This window comes from Gouania willdenowi, chromosome 12 (assembly GCF_900634775.1).
Source record: "Gouania willdenowi chromosome 12, fGouWil2.1, whole genome shotgun sequence".
Taxonomy (NCBI): domain Eukaryota; kingdom Metazoa; phylum Chordata; class Actinopteri; order Blenniiformes; family Gobiesocidae; genus Gouania; species Gouania willdenowi.
This window is the reverse complement of record NC_041055.1, coordinates 4,338,962-4,361,106: the sequence shown is the minus strand read 5'-3', so window position 1 is coordinate 4,361,106 and position 22,145 is coordinate 4,338,962. Positions and strand designations below refer to the sequence as shown.

The 22,145-nt window shown below is 38.3% G+C and overlaps 1 protein-coding gene across 1 annotated transcript in view; it reads left to right on the top strand.

The window, feature by feature from the left end:
* LOC114473668 (collagen alpha-1(I) chain) overlaps positions 1-22,145 on the top strand; it is a 155,955-nt gene that overhangs the window by 69,464 nt on the left and 64,346 nt on the right. The window contains exon 7 of the mRNA XM_028463432.1: positions 19,031-19,699. Within this exon, the coding sequence (XP_028319233.1) occupies positions 19,031-19,699 (669 nt within the window). The remainder of the gene's footprint in view (positions 1-19,030; positions 19,700-22,145) is intronic.

The window sequence follows — 22,145 nt, the reverse complement described above, 5'->3', positions numbered from 1 at the left end:
CTTACCCAGAAGTGATTGATGAAACATGACAGCTGGAGACAGATTCATCAAATGCAACAGTCTTTTTGTCCAATATTTGGTAAAGCTGCGATTAATCTAAGCACTTCTTCTAAATGCAGGTTCTTGGAAAGACTTTGACTTGAATTAATTTAGCATATGATGACAAGGAACTGATTAATGGAATAGTTCGACCTAAATAGTTTTTCTTTATATATATATATATATATATATATATATATATATATATATATATATATATAGGCAATAGATTCTATATTGGTGAGTACACAAATGGGAGTACTTGGAGTTGTGATAAAGGTGGTACCGGGACTTTGTTCCATAATGCCTTTTTGTGTTTGTGCCTTATTGAATCCTCAATCCTGTTCAGAAACACTTTTAGTTTTTCTGGGTGAAATAGTCCTTCAATTCTGACAGTAGTCAATATATCTTATTGACGGTATTCTGGGTGAAATGATCAGAACGAAAATAATCAGATCTTTGTAGCAAGCGTGTAAAAAACTCTGACCAATCCCTGCCATTCTGTCCACATGGAAAGGACTAACCAGGTACCTTCACATCTTGTATTACCCACTCCTCCTGTGTACACACTTATCACAGGACACCATTACTGTGGAGTGATGCAGATGTTGCTTCTTTCTGTTAAACAGATCAATATCTGTTTTGTATTTTTTAATCAGATGCGTGTTCAAGGTTTTGGGGGCGTGGCTTTGGATGGAGCCCTGACAGGAGCATATGGGAAGGGGTGGAGCTTAGAAGAGCTCTTGCTTGCTCAAATCATGCTAGCATTTCAAAATTGCATTCAACTGCATTCAATTTAAATGTGCCCATAAATTGCCATTGAAGGTCACGTTGAGTTTCACAACTTAAAATATAAGCTCCATCAACAGATCATGATTGTTTTAAGAGTTTTAATCAAGTAATGTTCGTCACAAGTTCTCGTTAAGTATGCTGCCTCGGAATCACTAGAATGTGATTGCAGACAACTATTTCCACCCATTTAATTACAGTTACAGGAACAGATGTGTTTTACTTCTGAAACACTGTTGACCTAAAGAACACCGATTTCTCACCAAATAACTTGGCTACATCACATCAGGTGGAAATCAACTGCTTCCTTTTAGTTTGGCTCAAGGGAATACAATTGTTTGGAAATGATCGTTTAACTCATTGACGTCTAAAGACACTACTTTATACTTTACAGTACTTTAAGGGTTTTTTTTTTTTCAATAGACGTGCATGCCTTTGGTTTATTGGGGTCACATGTGGATGTAAATGTACAAAATGACAGAAAAATATACAAAACAAAAGCTAGAATACGTTAAAAATGCAAAGAATTACAACATTGTTAGAAAATACAGTAAAATACTCAAAAAACACACAAAACTACTACAAAAATGACAAAATGACTACAGTAATACACAAAATAAAACACAATAACAAATAAAAAATATACTAGATTACAGAAAATGACAACAAAAGAAAACTCTGCAAACCCACAGTACTAACAAGCAAAATCACAACAGAAATACATAAAAATTCCTCCAAAAAAAAAAATAACACAAATACACAATGACTCCAAAAAACATACATTTTACAGGAAAAATAGACAATTTGACAACAGAAATGTACCAAATGCCTCATAACGAGCAAGACGAAAACAAACATACACAGAATGACAGAAAAACACAACAAAATTGGTGTTAATGCTCAGATTATTGTAAATGCTGACATGGATGTTGATAATGTGGCCCTACAATCAATCAAACAGATTTTTGTGGCCCCCGCTGTGATGGACATTTTCATCCTCTGGTCTAAACATTCCTATATGTTCACTTTAAAATAATCTGGAATTCATTTCTGTTCGTTTATGATCATCCAATAGAGATAAAGCCATAAAATGAAACCATCTACTGAAACATGAGGCTAAAGAAATGTGCTTTAATTTAAAGTTTTGTTCTGGCCAATGCCATTGGTTTCTTTTATCTCAGTTTCCATAGCTTTACTTTAACAGTTGTTCATCTGCTCATGATGGTAGTGACTGTTTTGAATATAGAAGAAGATAATTAGAGGGAAGTATGAGACTCTCAAATCACGGGTCATTGAAGGAAGAGGAATGTTGAAAGACTTTAGAGGAAAATAGTGATTATAACGCTTAACCTCGCTGTTTGGTGAGGAAAATGGGATTGTTCGTAGGGAACACAGAAACCATGTAATCATCAACAGAGCCAGGTGCTGATATTCCTAAAATAATCATTTTCACAGCTCAACATGGGGAAGGAATGCTGGGAAGAATGAGCAAACATGCCTTAGATGTTTGGAGGTTACAGGTAAAGAAAGCAGGAGATCTGTGAGCCATCACAGGGATGCACTGGTTTAATCACTGGTTTCCACTCACACGTGTGTGCTGCAGTTTAGAAGCTGGCCTGACCCTGAATCAACCTCCCCCATGTGCTCTCTGATTTGTATTGTTGTTGTCATGAGAACATATGTCCTTTAATTTCCAGCCGACACTGATTGATGCACCCTGTTAGAAAAAGATAAAATGCAGTTTTTTTTCTATTTCATGCATCTCAGGACTCTCTCAAGTGTTGACATATCTTTGTAAATCAAGCCAAATTTCAGATTATTGCTGAACACTTCTGTGTTTCCCAGTAGACTTGGTTTTACGTGTGATGTCAGAACGCTCTTTAACTTCGCTCATTGAACTGGAGCCAGTAGTTAAACAGTCGGTTTGATCTCCATCTGTCCGTGTAGTGGTTGTTTGGTTTGTGAGCATTTTCCATCCATCGGATGTTCTCTGTGGAACACTAAAGCTGGATATTCATTATTCAACCACCTGATTTTTTTAATGAAGTGGGTTTATATATTTTTAAACTACGCTCTGACTCAATCTTGGGTTACAATGGGGTGTTGAAATGTTTTCTGTCCTTACAACCAGCATCTCTTCCTAGCTATACAGTGATATTGTAAACCACAAAATGAAGAATTGGGGACTTGCTACAATAAGTTTTTGTCTATAATATGAAATTAACAAATTAAACAATGGACCCAGAATAATGTGTCTGGACTTCTCGAGAGCTCTGGAAACATTGTAGAAAGTGAGATTATAACACTGGAGCTTTTCATACTGCTCTTTAAGGCTCTAACATACTTGGGCGGAGTCCGCGGTGCTAATTAAATGCAAAGCTTCGATTTTATCTCACGGACTTCTCTGCGTAGTTGGTGATACACAAAACACTGCTCGACATTGTATCGACCCGTATTAAATGCAAAACCAACCTGTATTTCAACCTCCTGGTGAAACAGAGCAGGAGACATGAACACGAGCTTAGAGGAGAGACTGGCAGCCGAGCTACGACAGTAGAGACGCGCTAAGGATTGTGGGACATTTAGGATTTTACTGGAAACTACTACACGGCTGTGTGCCCCGGAGAGCGGACTGCGCGCGGAGTCCACCTGAGTGTTTGAGTCTTTGGAATAAATCTATAGCAGGGTAATTCCATGTCATTTCAACACATTTTCACGACATCCCATGCGTTTTGGTCTCTAACGAAAACTAATAAACAATGAATAATTATAACACAGAGACAAGCTACAATGGCCTCATGTAAAGGATTTTCAATATCTGAGTGGTAAAAAAAAAAAAAAGTAATTGTCAGTAAGTCTCATGAATAAAAAAATGTTTAGACCTTTATACTATAAATGAAAACAGATCAGATTTTTTTTTACATTCCTACATGCACTGTGGGCCAAAGAAAATGGTAAAAAAAAAACATTTTCATATATCAAGAGACTGTCACCCAAGAACCAATGCATATATGTGACAAATCATTAGTGATTTTAACGCAATGTAAATAGTTAAAAGCTTATTAAATTACAGGGAGCTGAGGCATATGCTAAGTTGTTTACTGAAGGCCCAAACATGTTCCAGACCCAAACCCTGACACACTTTTTTTCCTAATTTTGACAGGCTAGCATGTCCACCAGATAGGATGTATAGCAGATCTTTTTTTATATTCTTGTAGATCCTTTGATATTGGAATAAAAATAAGTGCGCACGAAAATGGACACATACCCACCTCACCCACCTCGCTCAATTGTTCATATCTCAAAAAGTGTTCATCCAATCAAACTACAAATGTACAGTGTGCCTATTGAATAATCATGGAACAATTGGTCAAATTTCAGAATTATTTGAGACCAAAGTGCGTAGGCCATTTGTGAAATGACAAGGAATGACCGAGCATTGTTTCTTGTAACTTGCATCACTTACACATGAAAAAAATCTTTTCAACACCTGCCCTCCGAGGCATTTCAAACAAACTGGTTTTCTACTGTGAAGAGTGTTGAATTACCTGATTTAATGAAGGAAGAAACACTAGTCAGATAGCTAAAGGGTGCAGTAATGAAGACCCAAAAAGCATCACTATGAAATGCAAACAAGTGCAGAAAAACACAAACCCATAAATCACAGAACAAGCACTTCTTAAGTAGTGAGTGTAATCAGGATGATGGGCTTTACCTAAAAGCAAACAGAGGGAGAGAGAGGCTGTCTGCACTTACGCACTGACCAGACGATACGCAACAAGAGTTTAAGACCCCCATTTATGTCCTTTCCACTATTTATTTCTATGGCTGCAACTACTTAACCAACCCTCTTAAATTTAGTAACTAATGTACAAAACTGAGCTACTAGAACAACCAAATAAACCAGACATGGTTTACATGTGGCCCCCAAAGTAAATGCACAAAAGACTTAAAAACACACACAAAATTACAGAAAAATCAGCATAAGTACAACAAAAATACACACAAATTACTCCAACGCAAAAGACAAAATACACATGAGGACTAGTAATGCACAAAATTACAAAAATGTGCAAAATGAAAACAATGAAACTTTAAAAACTCACAAAATGATTAAAATGACAGGAAAATATAGAAAAAAAAGTCATTATTGTAAGTGCTGACAAACTTTTATAATGTGGCCTTTGGATCAGACCATTGTTCCCACTGGGGTGAAGGTTCCCTGTGTATGAAATAACCCATAAACATGCAAAGCAAAGACGAAACATACTTTGTAGGCATTAGACCGTGACTCCAGGTGATGTGGATCAAACACTTCCACCCACAGTGAAATGACTGGGTCATTTGTCATTAACTGGGTGTGCCCCCCTCCCCGGTAGGTGAGTGGGCGTGTCCTTTTAGAGGTGGAACAGCCTCCTGTGCAGTTGCTGCCTGTAGATGGATAAAGCTGAGCGTGCAGCAGTGTCTAATGCAGCTATGCTCCTCCATGTTGGATGGTCCCTCCTGCTGGGATGCCTGGTGCTGGACTTAAAGGGGTCGTGCACACAAACTCAAAAGCGGCGAAGTGGAAAGGTATTACATGGCACACACGTTAACACATGATTTACTCTGGAGCTGCTGTGTACGGGCTTGTTTAAGTAGATTCAGTCACAATAATCAGATGTGTTGTAGATGTGTGATGGTCTGGCATTCAGTCAGGATGTACTGTGATGGGGATGTGTAGATGCAACACAGATACTATTACTATACCATTGTGTTGGTCACAAATTTACTACAAAGGAAATCAAATGCAGATATTTGAAATGCATTTATCATAAGTCTACACCTGTTAGATATGTCATAATGATGGGCTGCCAAGGTTTGCATTTATGTATTAATGTATAACCTTTATTTATAAAGGTGATTCCATTAAGACGACAAAATCTCATTTTTAAGAGAGACTTATTTTGGACAAATGCATAATTATGTTATAACGTATAACTAAAAATTACAAAAAATAGTAACACAAATTAATGAAGTGTGTAGAAAAACAGATACAAATACTAAGCATTCTAAAATATTTGAACCGTTGCTTTAACACCCCAGTGAAACTTTAAATGTTGTTGGAGGTTGTTCCAGCTATATTTAAAAAAAAAAAAGCCACAGTAAGTGATTTACGTTTCTTCGATTATGAAATTGTTCACTTTGAGTAATTCATAGGCTTTTCAAAGTATTTCAGAAAGCAGTGAACTATTAGGAATTTTCTATGCACTCCTAAAATACTAAAATGTGACAGTTTCACTTTAATTAGAGGGAAAGGTAATGAGCATCAACTTAAAGTTTCAGTATGAAATTTTTTTCCCAATTTATGCAAACTCGTACAGTGCCCGTCGGAAGTATGTATTCATATAGTGGGAGGAGCTTAAGTAGAGTTGTCAATTATGTCCAAATGAGTTTGTGTTTGAAGGTTGGATGTACAAAGAGGTGTACATACTCTGTAGTGTTATAAAGGGGTTTATGTGTGGGTGCAAAGTAAAATAGTGTGTGTGATTTACCTGGGTTAATTTTATGGGACATGTACATGATAAATGTGTTTGTTGTTTTTTACTAATTTTTATATATTTTTTTGTTCGGTCTATTTTTCTGTAATGTATGTTTTTTGGAGTCGTGTATTTTTGTATCTGTCTGTTGTGTTTTGTGCATTTTTTGTATAATTATTTTTTTTGTTGCCATTTAAGTGTGATTCTGGAGTCATTTTGTGTATTTTTGTACATTGTGTGCATGCGTGCGTGCCTCACTATGTGGTTGCCCTGTGGGGCTCTCTCCATCTCTTCTGTGGGTTCTCTCACACACACGTGCATCAGCCACGTACATGCACATACTCCGTCACAGGTTGTTGAAATGCGTGTGTAGAGAAAGAAAAAAAAAAAAAATGGACCCGCGGGAACTTTTTGAAACTTACGGGAACTCTCCCGTTGTCGCAAATCTCTCTCTAAACAGCTGTGTGAGCGTTCAGCATGTACATCCAAGGTGCGCATTTCCTTATATAGCACGTGGTGAAAATATCAGCGTTTCTGATGACGTATCTGCGGATAAATTTGCATTTTTCGCCATTCGCTTTCAACACAGCCGCTGCCATTGCCCACCAATAACTTCCGGGGCCCGTCATAACTTCGGGGTCCCATCCATCCGGTCAAACAAACATGAAAATGAACGTTTTGAAATGTTTCCTCAAAAGAGAAGTCCACAGGAGTTCAAAACTTGTGAAAGAGCCTTAAACTATTTACCTCTCTCTCTCACTTGTTTACCTGCGCACAGGTCTGGTGCTACTCCAGGTCTTCAGCGAGCGATTGGCTCTGGCCGCACACGTGACTCTAGCTCGCCACTGTGATTGGCTCTCACACGCACCGGAGGGGAGCAGTGAAATAGATATAGATGGTGCAGTGGCGCCCCCTCGCACTGAGGTCAAAAGCTGAATAGGTTTCACTTCAGGGTAAAGATGAATGTGCCGTCCGGGCGAAACAAAATTAAAATGAACATTTTAAAATCGCCAAATAAGTCTAAAATAACGGATGCACAGACTCAGGCTATGTGGAAGCTGTTGACAAATTTCAGGTCGAACTGACACCACGCCAGGGAGAAATTTGCTCCACAAACACGCACAGAAATTCTGACTTGTTTTGCTGTCAACTGCCAGCCTTCTTCAGAGGCGTCTGCTGATCACTTTGATGTTTCCTTGACTTCCCCATAGTAATTCCATAGTGTCTTCTTGAATAATATGGTAAAGTTTTATTTATCTGGACAAATGTTTTTCAGGAAATTAACTTTGAACTCCTGACATGTTTCGAGTGTCAACTGCCAGTCTTCTTCAGAGGCATCTGCTGAACTGTTAGAAAACAGTTTCAGAGTTACAGGATAGCTATATTTCCTTTTTTTTCTAAAAAAAAAAAAAAAAAAAAAAAAAAGCAAGAGATTGGCTCTTAAAGCTGGTCGTTGGTAAATAGCGCTTTATTGCGCATTACACTGAATTTTCTCCAGGGCACGTACGTAGCATTAGAGCAGGATTCTCAATGCCTCTGAATTTTTTTGAATTATCATATAATATAATGTCTCTTCATTTTAGATATTACAAAAGAGAGGTTTACAGAGTTTCTCTATTCACAACACTGTAATAATTAATGTGCTGTTATCATAGATTGTTATTTGGTGTCAATAAATGTAGGTTTATAGTTTATATGAAAAAAGGAACCTTGTATGATGTTTATAAAGGACGCTACGATTGATTAGCGAGTGGCGACTGATCGTGATCGGATGATATCTGTAAAAAAAAAAACCATCATAATCCAAAAACTCAGACTATTTCAGTCATTTGGAAACTGGTGTTTAATTCACACAGTTAACGGATAGAATAGAATAGAATGATTTTATTGTCATTTTATTGGTGACTAAAAACAATGCATCACGCCACGATCTTTAAGAGACACGATTTGTAATTCTGTCCAAAGTCAGATAACGTTACAGATATAGAGGTTTGACATATTTATCAGAGGTGTACAATGTACGGATATATCCTACTCAAGTACAAGTGCTGTTACGTGATTAAAATTACAAAGTACAAAATGCTAAAATAGCCACAAAAATAACAGAAATACATCAAATAAATGGGTCAAGACTTAAGCTTGAGTCGTGGTGGATCAGAAGGCGTTTCTGGCAATTGGTAGGTTATTGGCTATTGATATTAAAATTACATAGATCCCCGTGAGCCACTAGGGGTCCACAATGATTTTTTTTTTTTGTTTTATTTGACGCAATTCCAGCATTTCTTCAAGAAGGAATTAATCATAACAAAGTAAATCAGAGTTTGTGGATGATAGAAAATGTTTTGTAAACCAATGCTACACATTAGCGAGTTCAGGAGAAACTTTGGACAAGTATAACAAATAGAAAAGTGAAAGGTGGTGCTTAGTATGTAAAGAAAAGCATTAGGAAACACCGTAGGTGTAAAGATAACTGATACTACAAGTACAATTAAGTCATACATAAAATACTCAAGTGCAAGTAACAAGTTCTGATGAACTACGGCCGGACACGCGGAACGTCTACGCGCCGAATAGCACGTACCACATTCCCGAGAATTCAGTCAAATGACTCGTTTCCACCGAGTAAAAAAAGGTCTGAGAGGCTCTTGACATCCACTCATAGAATATCCATGTCAAATTACAGCCTGATTCAACAAGCATTAATGGAGGAGTAGTCATTTGAAAAATGGGGTCCCCTGGCCCCCCGTGGCATATACGGAGTAATGGGCCCCATTAATATATTGATGTGTTGCAATATTTGACTCGCAAACAAGTGAGAAACCGACTTTAATGGAAATTGCCAAAAAAAAAGGGCCCCTTTGGCCCCCATCAAAGTATGCGAGGTATAATTGTAATCTACGTTGAACTACCTTTAAAACGATATATCACACGACTATGTTCCCATAAATTAGATAAATTGGAAATTATCGGAAATGGAGTGGGCCCCCAGGCTACATTTCAAAAAACGCTCCGAGCGTCTCATCATATTCATTCATAGAGTATTCATACCAAACTGCATTCTGATGTAAAGAGAACTAACGAAGGAGTAGTTATTTGAAAAATAGCGCCCCCGTATCACGTACCCCCATTTATACATCGGTATGTGCCAATGATTCGGTACCACTAACCGTCGTAATATTTGACTCACAATTAAATGAGAAAATGAGAAATCAACTTTTTTTGGGGGGGGGGGGGCCCAAATCACAAATCAGACTCCAAGCATTGATGCGTACAAATCCATAGATTATAGCTACCAATTTTCAGCCTGATCCGTTTACGAACAACAGAGGTGTATCGATTTCAACAACAACAACAAAGTGAGTGGTGTTTTTAGTCCGGTAGCCTGGCCTAAAAAGTAGCTCACGTTTATTTTTGGTAATAAATTTTGCCACTGTAGCGGGTTTTGAAGACTCGCTGCTAGTATTAAGGTTGGGCTAATACTAATACTTTGAGGCTGAAAAATGCATAGGCTAGTTGATCACAGAAGACTAAATCCAATTACAGGAGCTGGTGGTCAGTGACAACACGGAAACAAGAGGTTAACTTTGGTGCAGGTACCATATATTAATAGTTTACATAAAGTATTTACAGAACAGTAATGTGAAAAAAAATAGAAAAGACCCAACAATATTTACAAACTGCAGTTCAACCGGTAACCAATAGTCACGTGTACTGTATGATTCTTATCGAGCAGGATGATCACAGAACACACAGCAAATATCACACACACACCAAGAACCTAAAAGAATAATCCATATGATTTGGGTTCTTCAACGTCCAACGCAACAACCCACGAGGGTTTTGTAAGAGTTCATAGTGGCAAGTCCATAGGTTATTGATGGGGAAAGGGGAATGTGTATGTGAGCATGAAGCGTCGGTCGATTGAGAAGTGTGTGGGGACAGGCTGTGGACAAACTTCCTACCAGACCAGCAGGATGGCTGTTCAGTGTATGCTGCTTCGAAGGTAGGCTCCCAGCCTTAGTTCAGCTCACCATCAATTCGTCTCCAAGACAGAGAGAACCTGGCCTGTAATATCATAACAGGACCAATAAACAATAGGGCTATGTCCAGATCCATGTGTACACAAAATAATAATGTATTCAATTAAATGTATACACTACAAAATAAACAAGAGATTAAAAAACAGTCAAAAGTGCAATAATAATATCTGCATTAAACTGTGTGCATTAGCTGCACAAAGTTAATATATAAATATTAAATGTGCATGTAAACACAGTTAGTCTGAGAGGACCATTTGTTCACACCACAATAACAATCTTTACAACATTAAGATATGCATCAACCATTTTATTTGAACAGCCAATGCTAATGCTAGTGTTCGGCGCCGCTAGCTTAGCATGTAGCCCATTCATTCATTCATTCATTCTTACTCACCAGTTCCTCAACGCGACGCAACACGATGGCGGCGACGGATTCCCCGCAGCACAGTAGGTTGTTCTAAAAGTTATAGTGACAGGCTTAACTTAAAATGCATAGATCGAGCACACGAGTGAATAGTTTTAAAAACACGAACCTGTCCGCTGCTGTTGATCGGCTTCCCCACACCTCGGAATGCGGAAGACGCCACAGCCAGGTTAAACGCTAATGCGTCCATGCAGTTGGCTAAGCACGGTCACGTGACTCGCCTACGTGAGGTCGAAGGGCACGCACCACGCACGGGTAATTTAAAGGGGCAGAACTAGTATATATTTAGTAGCAGATTTTAACCTGGGTTACACCACGGTTCCCTTACATACAGTAAACATCTAATGTATGAACTTAAAAAGGAAGAGACCAAATCTTTCACAATTGGAACTAAATTGATTTTCCACAAAAGCGTCTGTATAAATGCTGTTTTGATAGGGTGCATTACGTTTAATATGATTGGTCGGCTATGATGTGATGCATTTGATGCTCATTTCATTTTTTGTAGTTTCACTATGTCCGTTGATCATTTTAAAACAAAAAATAGTAATTTACTCAGTAACTGTTGGGTGTAGAAATGTAAAGAATTACTTTACTTCTTTTAAAACGTACTTAAGTATAAGCAAAATTTCTGTACTGATGTAGAAATATACTCAAAAAAGAACAAGTACCCATAAAAGCTACTTAAATACAGTATTGTTGATATTTAGTGCTAACTGTTCTTTCAAGTTTCATTAAATTCAAGCAGGCCTTTTATTTTTTTAATATTAATTTCTGGTGGATTAAAAGCAGAGAGGAATCAGGAGGTATAGAAGATTTTTTTTATTCGATATGTTCTTTAGAAAAAGGACCTCTGTCAGGACATTTTGACGAGTGCAGCTACAAGACCCAGCCAGTCTGAGAGTGTCTGCATACCTGTGTCTGTGAGAGATTTACAGACCTTTCCATTTGATTAGCCCTTTGTGGGGCGAGTGCTTATTGTCCCTGTGTGTATGTGTGTGTGTGTTTCAGTGTGTGTGTGTGTGCGTGTTTCAATGATGGCACACTTGCCTGTAGCGCTTTTTTGTCCTTGATAGATTTCACTTTGTTCATACCGGAGGATTTGTCAGCTCTACGTGCAGACAGGAGGGGACACAGAGATTAACACTAACCATTAATCTGGCCCAGGTGTGTCCTGTCATCATCCTAACTCTTGTTTACCACAAATTTGTTGAGTGTTACTCAGAAGAATCTGAATCGCGATCTTTCCTTTTTCTTTCTAAGTAGGACTGATGCTTATATATAGAAACACACTGTTACCATAACAAAGGCTATGATAACAGACAACGATGTGATGGAAGGGATGATTCAAACATGTTTGCATTGCTTGTAAAACACAGTGAGGAAAAAACAATCTGAGGATAAAATAACCTGCCTGTTTGTTTTTTAACACAAATTAAAAAAGTTGATTTAGTATCTGCCAAACGGTCTAAACTTATCACAGTCCCCCTTCAGATATTTATTTAACCTGCAGCCAAGTACCCCCTACTCATCCACACTTAAAAAAACCGTAGCCCTATATAATTGTACCTATCCTGTTGAGGAATGATATATCTTAAAAATAATAGTAATAAATAATAATAATAATAATGGCTTGGATTGATATAGCGCTTTTACATAAACCATTATTCATTCCCACCCGTCACTCACATCTGTCATACCAGTGGTGGTAAGCTACAATGTAGCCACAGCTGCCCTGGGGCATAATGACAGAAGTGTGGCTGCCATTTCACGCCTACGGCCCTCTGACCACCACCAACATTTATGCACAATTTATACCCATTCATACAAGGTAATGTGGGTAAAGTGCTTTGCCCAAGGACACAAAGACAATGAACTTGGATAGAGCAGGATTCAAACCCTTTGGTTATTGGACAACTGACTCTACCAATGAGTGATCACTTGTTTGCTCTATTTGATTAATTAGCCTACTGGTATTTTCAGTAATACAACATATTCATCAGCCTGAAACTGGGAAATACAACTCGCTTTTTTTTTTATTTTTTTAATGAGATTGTTTCTCTGCATGAGGCTGTATGAGGGGGCTCTGCTCTGCTCTGACTCCTCTCTGTTGTCCATGGCTATGCTAGTAGCTCAGCTATCCACAGATGTAGCGCTGCTAGCATCTTGGTCCGCCGTACATCTTGATTATTGCGTGTTGCTGCTGATGGTAGGTGATGTTTCTACTGTGGGCTGATTAGTGGTAGTAGTACATGTTATTTAACTGCTCATTTTCATTGGTTAGCTGCACATGATGGACTGAGTGACAGTCAGCCACAGGTGTAAATCAATCAATGAGATTCATGTAAGTCTATGCAAGGGCAGGATGACTGGCCATGTAATGAATTCAGTCACCACTAGAGGGCAGTCTAACAGAGGCCAATGTGTAATTTATGGCAATGCATGGAGGCTCCTGACTGCTGCTCTAGTTCTATTCTAGTTTCTAATGTTGTCACGCTGGTTTTAATTTCTATTCACGAACCCACATGACAATTTGCGTACACGACTTTGGGAACCTCAGATCCATTCAGGCCCTGTCCACATGGAGACAGGTTGTAGTTTAAACTGTCAACTTTTTTATGGTTTACGCCTTGCGTCCACATGGCAACGAGGATTCGGAAGCCAAATACGACAACTTCTGAAAACGGGTCCCTGAGTGTGGAAGTCTGAGAACGCCATCCGCTGGGGCGCCGTGCAGACTGCGTATAAGCATACTCTGCAAACGATGATGCAATAGCCCCACATCTCTCTTAACCTGCATGCGTGACCACCCACAACAACAGCAGTAACCATGGCAACAAAGCAGCGGCTCTACCTTGTCATTGGTCCACAACTAAATTTCCTCTCCTGTCATGTTTTTGTCAACATCTCTTTCCTATTTTCTTTTGTATGTCCTGTTTGTTCGTAACATGACTTTTATACTCATCCTCTGGTGTCTTATTCTTCTTCCTCTGTATTTACAGCAGAGTGGACGTCACAAGACGTATCACTGCCCTCCACTGGTCTTTAATGTAATGACTAGATCCTCCTGTGTAGCTCAGTCCGTAGGGACTTGGGTTGGGAGGGTCGCCGGTTCAAGTCCCAGTGCGGACAAAATACAGAAGTTGTTCTGGTAGCCGGAAGGGTGCAAGGCACCGAACCCCAACACTGCTCTGGATGTGTCAGATCAGCCAAGTGCTGCTACCATAATGACATAATGCCTTGTAGGTTCATACAGGAGTGTGAAAGGCTAAGGGAGTAAACCCTAACAGTAAATCAGGAGGGAGGAGCCCTTAGGCAGCGCCTGCGACACTGTTAATCCCAAACGTATCGACCCTGTCCTTCCTTTGGAATATATCAACTAAGTCAAGAGTGGTTAGGTGCAAACTGGGTGAGGCACTTTCTCCATATATCCTGTGCCCAGGCATTCAGCTCAGCTAGAATAAGAATAATAATAATAATAATAATAATATATTTTATTTGTAATGCACTTTACATTTGATACCAAATCTCAAAGTGCTACAGGATTCAAAAATAAAAATAAATAAATAAATAAATAAAACACAACATAGAATAGGCTGAATCGACCGTCTGCTTAGACGTAAAGAGTCATATGATCCTCCTGTACGTTCTAGTGTCTGCAGGAACTGCAGCACAGCTTTAAAAATCATCTGGTGGTTCTCTTTATGATCAAATAAATTAAAAAAAAAAAACTCCAATCCTAATCCAGCTTGCAAATAGATGCTGCTTTTCTCTCTCTGTCTTCTTCCCTGTTTCAGCACCACATAGAGACCCCTAATGTTTACTACAGCATTTTCTGCCTTTTTGTGTGGACACACATGGGGCTGGATGACCAACAATGTATATCATGGTATATGACAGTATTTTTTTTTTCATGCATAATCAGGTGTTCACAGCATTTTCTACTGGTTGAGAGATGAATTACAGCAGTAGATTGACTTAGGATGGTCTATTTTACTGTCATGATGAGTGAATATTGTAGAATAAATCCACACTCGTAGTAATACAAGTTTGCAACAGCAGCCCAATGGCTCTTTGCAGCCCTAGCTGAGCTTTAGCATTAGCTTGATTTCTAGCTTTAAATGCTGCATACTCAGTGGTGTGGTGGTTTCTTATGGTGAATAAGGTAACGTTTTGTTTGCAGCTCCAGCAAAGAAGCGTTTTTACTTCATTCTTACTGTGATTTCTTTTGTTTGCCCCCAAAACTCTGCCAATGTACAGCAAAATAATTCAGGATTTTTATTTTTGGGCTTAAACACAAAGATCCGAATCCGAACTAAATTAAATGTGTGGCGGAGTGAGGTGATATCACGAGGAATACCGGCAAAATGGTGTCAAAACAATCACTGTCCTCCTCGTCTGACAAAAAATACAAGAAATCACAGTAAGAATGAAATAAAAACACTTCTATGCATTCGTCTACGAGACTCCACATCCCACAATGCAATGCATTTTCAACAATGTCAATAAGAAAGCATCAATTTCAACCTTTTACATCTTATTTTTTGGAGCAAATGATCATTGATTTATTGACCTATGAGGCCTACACTATGTGTTTATCTCATCTATATATATATATATATAAGAATCATAATACAGCCAATTCCAGCTCCTCATACAGTATGTTCCAACTTCACTTTTGGTTGGAACTCTTTGAGCATCTTAAATAACCTATTTTAAAGGGGTTGATGCTCAGCTCCCCTATACTTATTATTATAACAGCCATCCATCATCTATAGCTGCATACAGGGTTTAGGTGGAAACTGGAGTACCTGGAGGGAACCCAGAACAGCTTAAAAACAGAAATCTGGGTGACCTGAGCCAAAAGGTTTAATTAACGCACGTGAACCTGAGAGCTTTCCATACAACTCAGGAAAAAACAAATGAACAGTTATGGTCTGACAGCAGTAATGAGAAGTTTTATTAAAACCTGTAAAGTGATGCTGTCTGCTCATTAGCCTGCAGTCATTCTTTCTGACACTCACTGAACCATCTGATACTCTGGGCCAAGACCTTAAACACTCACACGATGCCATCACAGCACATTTTAACAACCGCGTGTTTCACAGAACACATGCTTTCTCACACCAGGTTTGGACTGGGACAAATATTCAGCCCTGGCATTTTTTGTCCAGACCAGCCCACTACATTATCAGAGTACCATGTAGAAGCTGTTATTAACATCAACATGTGGCTCTTTGTCTTAATTTGAATTATTATTTTTTGCCCCTTTTCGCTTTTTCAGATTTTAGCAACATTTTGTGAATAATTATCCATTTTTTTTCCTATTTTTGTCTATTTTTGCAAGTTGATTTTGACACTTTTAATGAATTTTTGTCCTTTCATAAAACATTTTTGGCCACTTTTCATTCAAATGAGCTATAAATACTAATAAATACCATTTGTTTCCTTTTTCCCACATTTTGCCTTTTGGTGTTCCACATTTTTGCCCTTTTTCACTATTGTTTGCCACATTTTGCCCATTTAAGCTACCCTTTTTCTTTACATACCACCTGGTTCCTCTTTTTTTGCCCATTTTTTTGGCCACTCTTGACTGCTTTTGTCCCATTTTAGTTACTTTTCACTCTTTTTTGCCACTTTTGCACCATTTTTGTCCACCTGTTACCATGTCTGCCTCCACTCGCTCATCCAAAAAAAAACGTAGCGGACCAGACCGTCCCACTTTGGGTCGACGACCCACCGAGACGATGCCCGGTATGCCAGATTGCCAGACCACCCCTGTCTCACACACACATGCACACACTGAGAACAGAGTGTGTGCTTGATCCAGGCTCCAGCAGAGCTTTTCTGAGATGGCATGAGTAGATATGAAGAACGCTCAAAGAGATTCTCTGGGATTTCTGTATTTGATCCGCGTGTTTTCCATCTGTAGTCTTTCTCATAGATGCATCATGGAAACATGATCTAAGTGGATCTGGGTGAGCTGTTGACAGGAGATGATTTATGGGCTGGTGATCAACTCTAAAGTTAGCTCTTTTTGTGGGTTATTAAGTGTATTGATGATGTTCAGATCTTTTGACCGTGATCTTGGAAAAAATCTGTCTAAGATTAAAACATGGTTTTGTATAAAGGACTTGAAAAGACTGGTTCATCATCTGTGGTGGTTTCCCTCAGTTGGAGCGAGTCGGTTGATCATCAGAGGTCTACGTTTGATTCAAACCAGTCATTCTCAATCTAATATTGTGTGCACAATTGTTTCTTACCATGGGCAGACTATGCAGTTACATAATATGCTGAGTCATCTTATTAGAGGAGAATGTACCCCATCTGTATCCCCCTAAAAACATGAGTGTTTAGCATATGAGATAAAAATAAACTGCTTGCATAACGCTCTGGCAAAAGTTGTTCCTCCAAAGTCACACAGTGACATCAGCCAACAGGTATTAAGGGAATGATTGACATGTACCTATAAATCAGCAGTTCATGGACCATGTAGCTACACAAACTGGAGCTAGAAACTGCTACGATTGTGTGTCTGTGGAGCGATGCAGATGGTCTGACTGTTAAAGTCCAAGTTAGTTGGTTTGCGGGCTGATGACCACCATGCAAATACAAACACACAGGCTGTTTACAGTTAGACGCCTCTGCTGGTGGTAAGTTTGGGTGCTCCACAAAAAGTCCTTCTATTTCTCACTAGTCGCTTTTTCTGGATAAAAGTCGATAAAGGGTTTTTTTTAAAAAGTGGCTAAATATTACGAATAAGTGGCTAAGTGGGCAACACAACACTAGTTTTCTACAGTCAAGCATCAATTGTACTTCAAAGTAGTTGATACAGTATTGATATTGGATTCAATCACCATCAAGAATCAACTTATTCTAAGTTCTCGGTTTCTTGGCTTCAACGAGGAGTTTATCGCACTTTCTGAAGTGCTTCTGATCAGCAGCCATTATATTTTCAAAAATACCTAAATCTCCTTAATTTCTCTTTTTACTTCAGCAGATGCAGTTTACACCAAGGCCTTTAATGGTGTCCATCATTAATTATTATCCTAACCCATTATTTTATCATCACAGATGGAAAGCAGTAATTTATTATAATACTTAGAAAAAAAATATTTACGTCACCACGATGTGTGGTTGGTTAAAGCAGTGTTTCTCAAACGGGGGTACGTGTACTCCTAGTTTACTTCAGAGCAAAATCAACAAATGAAAGCATTGGAAATATGGGGTTTTCGAATGTTTATTTCTAGTTAAAAATGATAATACTAAATATTACCAGCAACTCACGAAACGAAATTAAAAGCACACAAAATAAGAGAAAATTATACAAAAGAACACACAAACAAACAAACTAAAAACACACACACTAAGAGAGAAAAATACTATTATCAGCAACACACAAATCAACAACTACACACAAAATAAGAGAAAAATACAAAAGATCACTACAAAATATGGAGAAATAATGGAGAAACATACAAAACAATTTTAAAAAAGAACCAAACGACACCAAAAACACACACACTGAGAGAAATGATCTTGATTAGAAAATGAACTGAAAATACATGGGTCAGCCATGGGCACACATCAAGATGATTGTAAATGATAAAAAAAACTATAGAAATAAATCTATTCAGGAGGCACTAAATACTGTTTAATTCACTTATTTACAAAATGGGATCCTTTCAAATGTGTGTCTTTCCATCACTGTTCTTTATCGTTGTTTTTTTCACAGAATTCTGAGTAAATTTTGTAGTCGGATAAAAGTGAGTTCTTGGATTCAGAAATAAGAGAAAGGGGGTACTTGAGTCAAAAAAAGTTTGAGAACCACTGGGTTAAAGCAACAGGTTCATGGTGATGTTTGTACTTTACAAAGGCCAGAGCTGATTCTTCTGCAGGCGTAAAGCAGATTTATGTATCTCTGGCCACAGACTGAATCAAAAACACGACTGGATGAAAACTCCTTTAGAAACATATAATCCTCAGATGTTCAAAAACTAAAAGAAAAGCTCTGAAGAGAAGAGTGCACAATTTTGAGAAGCTTTTGTCGGTACTCACTATAGTCTGTCCTTATTAGCTGCCATTTACATGACCGTTTAGCTGAAGTGGTTAATGTTGATTGATTACATCTAAAAAACAATCTCACAAATCTTAACAGTAAACCACAGGTAAGAATCAATAGATCAATAAATCCTAATTCTTGTTTTTCTTCCCAACAGAACGCCTTCCTTCGGCAAGGGAGTGCTCGAGGTGATGGCACGCTGCCTTCCAAAGCAGATCGGAAAGGTTCGGTGCTTCGAGGGGATTTGTTCGTGGTGGACGAGGACACCGACTTGTTGGATCCAATCTACCTAACTGAAGGACAAGTAAACCCTCAGTGGAAACCCACCAGAAATGGATCAAAAGGAAGTCTGAAGGAAAAGCCTGAACCTTCATCAAAAGATCTGGATGAGAATATTACAACAGAGAAAAAGACTGATTCAAGTGGAAGGACTTTGTCAATGTACCCTGGAAAACCCTCTGAAGACGCCATTGACCTAGACTCTAGAAATTCACAGAAGAAACCTACAGAGGACTTATCTACTCCTCTGAAAAGTTCTGCATTGCCTAAGACATCTACAGACTCCAACAACACGAACAGTGACACAAAAACTGTTCCACCTACATCTGAAGTCATTGTTTCAACCACAGAAAAGATCCGGAGCCCTACGGAGGATAACACAGGGTTTAACCGAGGGATCAAGCATGACAGGAACTATCCTGAAAAAGAATATCCTGGCATTGTGACCATCGTATCGAGAGATGGAAATTTAGTCCGAGGATCAGACGGCAACATGTACCGAATCCAGACAGGACCACCGGGACAGATGGGTCCCCCTGGGCAGGAAGTAAGTGTTCTCATGACCTCTTTGGTTATTGAATACACTTGTTTTAGTGATGTTCTATGGAGATTAAGAAATATTATAGTCTTTATTTCTATCAACCCCCTAAACTAGCCAAATTTTGATGCTGTTTCTGAACTCTTTGGAGAAAAGTCTCAGTCCCTGTTAAGGTCACACTTTAAATTTTTAACATATAAAGACATAGCGTAGGTCTAATCAATCAATCAATCGATATTTTACTCACAAACATAGACGTTTGATATTGCCACTTTAAAGTTTTTGATCTCCACTGTAAACAATTGGTTTGTCGACAAATAGTCATGCGACTTGAACTGCGGAAAAACTGCGCAGAAGACCGAAAAGATGGTGCCAAACAGAACATTTTTAGTCGTAGTGTTTTTACTTCATTTTTACTATGGTGTCTTGTGTTTCTCTCATCTTTATGATTGAAGGAAGAGAGTGAATCGCTTAAGGTTATTTTTGTTGAACTTTTTCAAGGTATTCCCCATTATATGATGTCACTCCACATTGGCTCCATGTAAACCCATTGTTTACATAGAGATCAAAACAAACTTTCCCTTCACTTATATAGTTAAAAAAAAAAAAAGTAGTTTTGCAAAATATATAAAGCTGTAGTACAAAGTCTTGTTTTGGTCAAAAGTTGGAATTGAGTGAGTAGATTTTCTACAGGTATTTCAAGGTGCTCTCCAAAGTTCACACTTTGGGTCTGTAATATACACCTGTTTCATTTGATCCATTGAAATATTTTAGCCAAAAATATCATGAAAATGGAGATTAACTATTGATTATATTGGCTCTGAGATTTTCCATCAGCCAAGTTGAGAGCACACAGCTACCCCCTCTGTTCACTCTTATCTTTTTAGTATATCAGCTTCGGGATGTCCTTCAACGCTAAGTAGCTAAGCATTATAAATAGTGTGAGAGCAGGTAAACAAACTACGTAGTGTTTTAAGATACATTAATTATGTATTTATTTAGTTAATCATTTAACGGTGACAATGCAATTCAACATAGTTAAAAAATTAGTTTGGAGTTATTGTGACGCACAGTGAATAGCTAAAGCTAATTCACAACTCCTGTCCGTGGTTGTGCCTTTCTACACTATTAAGGATTTTAATTTTAGATTGGCCAAAGTGACTAACTTGCCATGTAAATGGTATTAAACATGCTCTAAATATGTTTTTCTTTTTCTGTAAGGACGTGACACAGCTATAATAATAATGCATCAATTTTATATATTGCTTTATCATAAACACTAGGGGTGTAACGATACACAAAAATCACGGTTCGATACGTACCTCGGTTTTGAGGTCACGGTTTGGTTCATTTTTGGTAGAGTATGGAGCAAAATGTAAAACATAAATTTGCTTGTTGTTTATTTGAAACTTTTAGTAAACCAACAATGTATTTAACATTAGACGGAATATGAAAGTACAGATGAAAAAATACAATACTTGTAAAGTGCTGCCTGGTAATAATAATCTCAAACAAAAAATACATTAAATATCATAGAAATAAGCTCACACCTTGTTAACAGCTTTTAACAAACAAAAAGTACAGCACAGTTCCAGCATGTAGCCCTTGTTTTAGACCTTCACATTTTTGACCAGAAAAATGTACTTGTCCACATTGTCTGCAGTAAGTGCAGATCTGCTGGTAGTTACAAATACAAAACATAAATATGCTTGTTCATTCAAAACTTTAGTAAACCAACAATGCATGTAACATTATACAGAATATGAAAATAAAGAAAAAAAATACTATACTGTTGTAAAGTGCTGCCTGGTAATAATAATATTGTCAAACAAAAAATACATAAAATATTGTTAAAATAAGCTCCTCACAGCTTGTTAACAGCTTTTATCTGCTGCTATAAAGACTCTGATGGCTGTTGTCACAGCTTTGGTCAGATCAGAATTACTAGGCAGAGGCTGCTTGAATGGAGTTTAAGTCAGCTGTGTTTGCACTAAGGACATTTTTCAATTGAGTTAGCATGTTGGTCGTGTTCCCGGAAACATACTCGATCTCAGCTGAACAATGTCGGCACACTGCCCTCGTTTTATCAACTGGTCTTTCTCCATTGCAGTATTTCACCCGGAAGCCGAAGTGTTCCAAAGCAGGAGACTTTAGTGTCAGGGGAGGGTCCTCCAGCTCTGGTTTCTTGCTAGCGTTAGCCGTGCGCATGTAGCTACAGGCGGAAGTAAACACAGTTCCGTTCCGGGATCTCACCCGTGCACAACCCTGTACCCGAACGGAACATCCTGTACCGAAACGGTTCAATACAAATACATGTGTTGTTACACCCTTAATAGACACTCAAAGTCACTTTACAGGATTATTCTTTCACTCCACACTTAGTGGTGGTAAGCTACTATTGTAGCCACAGCTGCCCTGGGGCAGACTGACAGAAGCAAGGCTGCCATAGTGCGCC